Genomic DNA, 9,019 nt, shown 5'->3' with positions numbered 1-9,019 from the left:
CCTGCTAAAGACGTCCTCCATAAGACGTCCTACATCAGACGTTCTGCTAAAGACGTCCTGCATCAGAGGTCCTGCATCAGAGGTCCTGCTAAAGACGTCTTGCTAAAGACGTCCTGCATCAGACGTCCTGCATCAGACGTTCTGCTAAAGACGTCCTCCATAAGACGTTCTGCATCAGACGTTCTGCATCAGACGTTCTGCATCAGACGTTCTGCATCAGACGTTCTGCATCAGACGTCCTGCATCAGACGTCCTGCTAAAGACGTCCTGCTAAAGACGTCCTCCATAAGACGTCCTACATCAGACGTTCTCCTAAAGACGTCCTGCATCAGAGGTCCTGCATCAGAGGTCCTGCATCAGACGTCCTGCTAAAGACGTCCTGCTAAAGACGTCCTGCATCAGACGTCCTGCATCAGACGTCCTGCATCAGACGTCCTGCTAAAGACGTCCTGCTAAAGACGTCCTGCTAAAGACGTCCTGCATCAGACGTTCTGCTAAAGACGTCCTGCATCAGACGTCCTCCATAAGACGTCCTGCAGCGCCAAAGAGACTCTGACTTAACTGACCCTCGTCCTTTAAATTAAACATATGTCTATACGTGTAAATATATAAATAAATAAACATAAGAACACATGAATGATTCCTCTTTTGTCACGTGATTATGAAGAAATGAAACGTAGTTCTTCTTACCTTCATGTGTAGGAAGAGGTTGTGCGGTGGAGCAGAAGACGGTTGAGTTTCTCTCTGGGAGGCGAGATGACGTCAAAGCCCCCAAATCCACAGAAGCCTTTTTAACTTTGCATCTAAAAAAGATCAGAATTTAGTTTCAATCTAAATTAGAAATGTTGTCATTGAAGTAAACTTTCCTAATGTTGGGTGTTTAAGCAGAACCTCGTTATGAGTCAGCGTCTCAACATACTGAGATACTGAGTGAAAATATGAATGTTTCTCATTTTTATTTTACAGGATAATTTTTTATTCACAGCAGCAGAAATAAACTTCCATAGAAACTTTAATACGTCGAATCTACTGCTGTTTAAAAATGCAGTTCTTCATTAAGAACACAGGGAGGCAGCGTTGTCCTATTGTTATACTTCGTTATTATTAACTGGTTGATGATCAAAAATATCTGATTGTTTTTGAGTAACAAAAAGATATTCTATCTTTCGTTTCTTAGTTTATTGTCTCAATACATTTAATTCATGTGTTTCTTTCCTTTATGTTTTTTTCTATTTTGACACATTCTTTAGAAACTATTTATAGCTTCACATAGAGATGCATAGAAATATATTTTTTAAATATAAGTTTACAGAACTTTAACAATCGTGCAAAATACAGGTATCGCTTTTCCTTAAAGAAATATGATTGTGAATTAAGTGATTATTTAAAGAAAATCTAATCATGACTCAAGATGTAAATCTCATGATTGTTCCATCGTTTAGATTCACTATTGATCTCACAATCATTCTTCTTCTGAGGAGCTGACCATCAACACAAATAAAACATTACAATCTTGTTTTTTTGTGCTTTTAATGTGAAGTTTCCTTTGAGAACCAGTTCACTGACAGTTTACTTCAGGTCCAGTAGGATTCAGTAGGAAGTGGATCCACAGCGTCATGAAGCATGAAACATGAAACAGAAATGTAGAAAACATTCATGAGGTCTGGAGGTGTGACCGAAGCCGGCGGTCACCAACACAGCACAGAGGAGTTCGTTATGAAGCAATATTTAATATCACGCGGTACAAAAGTAGAAAAAATTGACGAAGACATTTGGCAAAAAATAAAGTTTGAAATGAGAATAAAGTGTGCAGAAGGCCGCATGACGAGTTCACTGACCTCCGTTTAAACGGACGTCACACCTGTTTATCATTGGAGCTGCTCTGAACCAGATACACATCTGTGCATCTATACTGCATATAAATATATATACAGTACTGTGTACAGATACTGCAAGGGGTCAGCAGTCTCACCTCACAGATGGAGGTCACAGGTTTGATTCCCAGTCATCAGGTGTTCCTGGTTTTTCCATCTAAACCAGTGGTTCCCAACCTACAAATACGAGACTTTGAAATTTGAAAATATATTGATAATTCAACACGAAACAAGTTTATATTAATGGAATTCTGTCTTATTTCTATTTGGGGGGATAATAATGCACTAAGTTCAGAAGCTACAGCTCCCATAATGCTTTGGAGGAGTCAACAGGAAGCAAAATGTTGCCATGGAGTCAGTTAGTTAAATATATGCTAAAAATGTTTTGTATTTTTAGCCTATATTTCTTAATATTTTGACAAATTAGTGAATTAAAAGAATGCCGAACTAACTATTAGCAGCTCCTGTTTGCAGTGTTCTCATTGATGTACAGACAACTATCACTGGAATGCTCAGATACTGAAGAAAACTTAAAAACGTGATGACTCTCAGGTATGGGATGGTTTAACCCTCACCACACACATGAAATAAGCAGAACGGATCAACGCCCATATGAACGTGTCTGACGATGAATCAAACGCACCTCATTGAGTTCAGATGCCTAATGTGGCGTCACCAGGATCGCTTCATTTCAACGCCCCCTGGTTTAAATACTACCCTTTCTAAAAACACTCCCTGCAAGTGCTAATTTTAAAGTGCTGCTCCTCACATATAAGATTACATGGTCTAGCTCCATTTTACTTAATGAGCCTCATCACTACCTACGCTCTTAAAATGCTGGAACATTTCAGCAGGGAAGACACAAAAGATCCTCAGGCAGTAGTTTTCCCTCCTGTGAACCATTTAAATACAAAGAACTGACAGATTAAACCTGTTTATTCCTGCGGAGAACTCGTCTCCATAATGTAGGAAAGTGGCAGTGTAGTTGCCCTATTAATCTCCTGACGTCTTTCTTTGTCTTGTCCCTTAAATCCTTTAGTTATGGGGTTCTTCCTTGTCTTAGTCTACAGTAAATACAAAGTTCTAGTATGTTGAGCTCTTCAGTGGTTCATTTCACTTCTTGAAATACATTTTCATAATCATTACTCCATTAACTAGAAAGGTGACCTCAGCAGAGTGCGGATCTCCACCAGGTGTTTCTGCAACAACTCAAGCTGTATTTTGTGATTGAATGAAGACAACCCACAATTGGCTATCCTCCCCATCTAGACACCAATGGGCTGTAAGTCGTCGTAAAAAACACATCATTTAAACTCAAAAAGAAGCGGCGATGTATGCAGCCAACCGGCTTGAAGTCGTTGTATCAGGCACATCATGGAATCTTGCCAAAACCAAAAGGAAACAAATCAAACTGTCAGCTGCGTAACAGAGGCTGAGTGGCGGCGAGGTACTCAGCAGTAAGTCTGTTGGTAGTTCAGCTAGCGGTAAATCAAACAATCCAGCCAAAACAGTAAAAGTGAGCCGCAGAGCAGTGGGCGTGAGGTACTCAGCAGTGTTTGTTTGGTTAAGAGTAGCGAGTGAGTAATCAGCAGGCAGCCAATGGTGATATTAAACAGTCAATAAAAGGTGCTTTGAGAAAGTGTGACTCACTCTAACTCCTAGAGTTCCTTGAGCATGCGGCCATAACTGACCACCCAGAATATTATACAGTTTGCTGCAGCAGAATGCGAGCTATGCCGTGGACAGACACAGAGGTCACTCACTCACTCAGTCACATACGCACACATGCGACCAATCGCATAATGCTTCTGGTAGAGATAATAATAAGCGAGCATCTGAACACACCAGCATTTAAAATGATTTCTTACAGTCAAATAAATTATTTTTACTTAAAGTAAATATGATGAGTGAATCTCCACCGATGAACAATAGCAGAAAACATCTGAAACTTCTGGAGGACCACCAGTTTTTGTTCTTTGTTTGTTTTCTTGCAGGTTGAGGTTCGACACCGGGCCTCTTCAGCCGATCAGGTATCGTAGCCCTGCCACCAGTCCGAGCCCCGCACTCAGCACCGTCCACGTGGGCCTGAAGGTGGCTCCGCCGGCCTCCAGGTATAAAGTGTAGTTACAGGTAGGGGTGAGGTTAGCTGAGGTGGGGTAAGCCAAGGTGCGACCAGTCGTAGTGGGGATGTGGCGTAACATGAAGTCGTGTTTCATGGCGGAGTAGTGATCGGGACCATGCGGGACGGTTAGTGTCTCCGTCAAAACCTCGTGACCCGGGTACGTCACCTGCCAATCAGAAGAAAGGTAATGTCACGTGAGAGTGTAACATTCTACACACCGGAAAACGACACATTTTTATACCAGTTACTGCTACTGTGCTAAGCTAGTTCGCTTCTGCTATTGTCAACAGGCGTCCCACCAGGGGTACTGACAACAAAACAGGAACTCTCTGCTGAGTGCAATGATGCCTCCAACAAGAGATTGTGACAAACGGTTAATGAGTTATTAAAGTGGACGGGGCCAAAGTGTGTGGGGCAAGGCTAGGCTTCTATATTGGCATGTAAATGTCCTCAGGACTGGACCCTTCTGATGTCTGAGACATTTGGAGAAGATTGGACAAAGTATGCTGAAGTTTCAACAACTTTCTGTTTAATGGCGAAATGCGCTTCTTCTGCGCCACGCCACAGCAACAATGTCGCATGAAAACACAAACGTTTGCTAACTTTTGATCGTTAAGGTCTTTGGATTGTACTGACCAAATTTGAAGTTGATCTGATTAAATCTGTAGGAGGAGAGTGTACGCCGTCTATAAAATGGCAAACAATTGGCTAAAATGGCAAATTGAATTCAAAAAGGCTGACTTCCTGTTGGGTTTTGGGTATACTTTCAATATTTCAATAACTACAAAGATGTATCTAAACATGTTTCTACACTGTGGTTGAAGAGATAAAAGATATATATAAATATGTATATATATATATATATATATATGTTCCACCACTAGAGGTCGCTGTATTATCGTTGTGTGTTTACTGTGAAGCTGTAGTTTCCAGGCAGCAGCAGTCTGTAATATTCTCCGTGTCGGTCGGTGTTGAACGGACACATATTCCTGCGACCTCTAACCTCCACCACCGCGTTCTGGACCGGCTCTCCGGAGCCATCGAACACACGACCTTTGACACCTGAACACAAACATACACACACATGTACACAGATAGCATCAAGGTAAACAGACAGACAGGTAAACACACGGACAGGTGAACAGACAGACACGTAGACAGACAGGTACTGACCCAGGTGGACCTGCTGGATGAAGGCCAGCAGAGACTTCCTGTTCTCGGTCCACAGAACAGGAAGTTGTTGGACTGGCGGAAACTTGCAGCAGGAAACTTCCAGAGTCAACTCCAAACACTGAGCCCACACATAGTTATAGTCCTGCATCCCACCTGTACACACACACACACACACACACACACACACACACGAAATGTCAAATATCTTTTTAAATAAAAAGGATACAAGTTGGTAAAGTTGTGTAAAGTTAAAGTTAAGTTCTCATGTTAATATATATTCTAATCACAAAATGCCTCCTTCATTTTAAGGTTCTATGAGCCTTGAGTTTGAACAAAGAGCGAGTAAGAAGACACATAAACAAATATCGTCCGTCCAAAGGAGGAGAACATTTCCCTTTCAAACTTCAAACCAAATCTGTGTCTTTGTGTTCAGCCGGAGACGCTTGAAGGATTCTGTGTTCAGCTGCTTGTTTCTCATTTTGGCTGAACTTCAAAGATCATCAAAACCCAATGTCCAGATCCTTAGATGCATGTGTGTGTGTGTGTGTGTGTGTGTCCTACGCGCTCCTAAAAACACCCACAATCCTTTACGCACGATGCATGTCCTGTCCCCCGATTTAGGAACAGAGGAACTAAGCTAGTAAACCGGCTAGAACCGGCTTATTTTCACAACTAACTCTGTAAATTAAAGGTTCTCGGTTGATGGAACAGTCGAGATATTTAACGGAGACGGTTTTCATGAGTTTAGGCGGGTTTTACAATCAGTGAGGTACATTTACTGTGTTTCTCAACGGAGGCTGGTGGCTTTGAGAATACATTAATTGTATGTTTTATCCATCATAATAATTATTAAAAAAGAAAACCCTGTTGAAAATTCATATTCCTTCTTGAAATTGTAAAGTACTGAATTATTCTAATCAAAGAATAACAACAGAATAACATCTGACATACAAAAAGTCATTAAATGATGTGTTCAGAGTTCAGCTCCCTCAGGGGACGTCTCTGTCAGGTGATCCGGGTCACACAGATCCGGTTTCTGCAGCAGGAAACCGGATCGGTTCTGTCTGCAGCTTTCATGAGCTCAGAGCGTTCAGAGCAGACGAACTAATAAAGTTTATTTAAAGCGTTGCAGCCTTTCATAATGAGTCAAAAACGACGAAATAAAAACATAGAAATGTATCTGTTTTTGTTCTATTTCATTATAAAAAACGACAGAATACCACTTCCTGATTGGCTGCCGTGGATCCGGTGGGATCCTATAAATAGCGGCGTGCTGACCTGACAGAGGATACCACTGGTATCCGTTGGTGACTCCGTCCAGGAACGGGCTGGTGTCGCTGCAGAGGTTCCCCCGGTGCATGGAGGCGTGGCTCTGGGAGTACACCTTGGCCAGGTGAAGGAACACGTCGTCATCGGGCGTGACGCTGGCCCCGCCCACCAGCTCGCTGCCTGCACCGACCAGCAGGAGTGAGTTTTTAATCAAATGAATTAAATTAAACGTGTTACACAAAAGCTTGAGCTGAAAAACAGACTAAAAGGAAAAAGCGTACTCTTCAAAACAAAATGTTAAAGCATGAATTAAAATTTGTATTTATATTTCAAAATAAAATAAGAAAACAAATGCAAATAAAACCACTTAAGTCTGGTTATTGTTGTATTATCTATTTATAGTCAGATAATATTTATCTATTATCTGACAGTCTTCCTGCTGGTTTATTTTCTGGAGAACTTCTTACAACTTTAATTTTCTTTTATTCTATTATTTATTTGTGTTTATTTTGTGAACTAACGGCTTCGGTTTCTACCAGCAGAGGGAGCAGTCACTCAAACCTCCCGAGCTATAGATGAGAAGCTTGCCTTACAAATCGTATATTTAGGAAATAGTTTTTAGTAAACCAAGATACGAGACAAATCGTAACGTAGCATGATACACGGAATACATATAATACATACATCATGTGTTATATCATGAATTATCTTTGTCCTTGCAGCAAAAATATAAAAACCAAACTTCACCGTGAGTTTTGCCACTTTTGGACTTTAATTAAAGATTTTTTTACGGGTTTTTCTCAGTAAAATATTATCCTTAAACTTCAGTAAAAGTGATTTTACTCCAGGTTCACTCCAGCAGAAACTACGAAATGTGTGTGTGTGAGTGTGTGCGTGAGTGTGTGCGTGAGTGTGCGTGTGTGTGTGTGAGAGTGTGTGTGTGTATTTGTGAGTATGTGTGTGTTCACCTCCGTTGCTGTTGTCATAAGGATAACTGGCAACCATCGCTCCTCCGTGAAGGTTGGCAGAGAGGACGAAGCTCTCGGTCCTCAACCAGCCAATCACAGCTCTGACCTGAAGACACGTCACACAGCGACCGGCCAATCACAGAGGGTCCTTTCAAACACGTTCATTTAAGGAAAAGATGGTGACGCTCTGTAGTTTGTGTTTGAAGAAACTGGAGGAAATAGGGCTCGTTGTTTGGGGACTATCTTCAGCGGCGGATGAATCCACAGTTTGGTGGATACTTTACTTTGACTTTTGATGGGATTTGTTCATTTATGGGAGGAAGAGGAGAGAAAGGAGGAGAAGAGAGAGGAGGTGCAAGAGGAGGAGGAAGAGAGAGAGATAAGGGGGCGAGGTGAGGAAAAGGCGAGAAAGGAGGAGGAGAGAGAGGAGAGAGGGAGGAGGAAGAGAGAGAGAGAAAGGAGAGAGAAGGAAGAGGAAAAGGAGAGGGAGGAGGTTGAGTAAGTGGAGGAGATGAGGAGAAGTGGAGGGAGAGGAAGAGAGAGGAGAGGAGGAAGAAGAGAAGGAGTAAAATATAACTAATACTAGAAATAAAAAGATGGTGACGCTCTGAAGTTTGTATTTCAACAAACTGGAGGAAATAGAGCTCGTTGTTTTGGGACTATCTTCAGCGGCGGATGAATCCTCACTTGGTGGACACTTTACTTAATGTATAAATAAAACAGAACTTCGTGAGTTGATGTTTGAAAGCAGCAGCAGGTGTTTGACTCTCAGACCTCGTTCTCCCTCTGCTCCTCCTCCAGCTGCTGAATCCTCCGGAGACCAGCGAACGCATCGGGGAAGTTCCTGTTCAGGTCTACGCCGTTATTATTTGGCCTGAAACACACAAACACCACTGAGAGCAAACCAGATATACAGCAGCACAGAGGTCAGAGGTCAGAGGTCAGAGAGCTCATGGGTTTTTCTTTTGGTGAAACTAACGAGAGTCTGAAGACAAACTCACACAATCAGATTTATTAGATTTAAGAGAAGAAATACGAGATGTTTAATTTACTGTATACACAGATATAGAAAGCAAGGAGGAGGAGAGAGGAGGAGAGAGGAGGAAACAAGAGGGAGAAGGAGAGAGGAGGAGGAAACGAGAGAGGAGAAGGAGAGAGGAGGAGGAGAGAGGAGGAGGAAACGAGAGAGAGGATAAGGAGAGAGGAGGAGGAAGAGGAAATAGGAGAGAAGAGATAGGAAGAGGAGAGGGCGGAGGAGAGGAAGAAACGAGAGAGAGGAGGAGGAGAGAGGAGAGAGGAAAGGAGAGAGGAGAGAGGAGAGGAAGAAACAAGAGAGGAGAAGGAGMGAGGAGGAGGAGAGAGGAGATAGGAGAGAAGAGATAGGAAGAGGAGAGGGCGGAGGAGAGGAAGAAACGAGAGAGAGGAGGAGGAGAGAGGAAAGGAGAGAGGAGAAGGAGTGGAAGAAGGGGGGAGAAAAATACAAATAAATAAATGTGTAAATATAAATATTTATATAAAAAGATGAAGGACCTACAAGTTTTTCTGTAAACTGTAAACAAACACAACAGAGCAAAGTAATAAATATTACATTTTATTAAATATTTTATACTATA

General features: G+C 42.0%; 1 protein-coding gene across 1 annotated transcript in view; it reads right to left on the bottom strand.

Annotated features, from left to right (window-relative positions):
- Window positions 1-1,516: 1,516 nt before the first annotated feature.
- Window positions 1,517-9,019, bottom strand: part of cpm (carboxypeptidase M) — an 18,345-nt gene continuing 10,842 nt past the window's right edge. Inside the window, exons 5-10 of the mRNA XM_031859308.1 lie at window positions 8,181-8,280; window positions 7,407-7,512; window positions 6,448-6,618; window positions 5,170-5,322; window positions 4,910-5,058; window positions 1,517-4,162 (exon numbers count right to left, since the gene is read on the bottom strand). Coding sequence (XP_031715168.1) covers window positions 3,893-4,162; window positions 4,910-5,058; window positions 5,170-5,322; window positions 6,448-6,618; window positions 7,407-7,512; window positions 8,181-8,280 — 949 coding nt within the window. The 3' untranslated portion in view covers window positions 1,517-3,892. The remainder of the gene's footprint in view (window positions 4,163-4,909; window positions 5,059-5,169; window positions 5,323-6,447; window positions 6,619-7,406; window positions 7,513-8,180; window positions 8,281-9,019) is intronic.

This window comes from Anarrhichthys ocellatus, unplaced genomic scaffold (genome assembly GCF_004355925.1).
Source record: "Anarrhichthys ocellatus isolate YVR2014 unplaced genomic scaffold, GSC_Weel_1.0 scaffold21, whole genome shotgun sequence".
NCBI classification, from domain to species: Eukaryota; Metazoa; Chordata; class Actinopteri; order Perciformes; family Anarhichadidae; genus Anarrhichthys; species Anarrhichthys ocellatus.
This window is presented reverse-complemented; position numbering and strand designations above follow the sequence as displayed.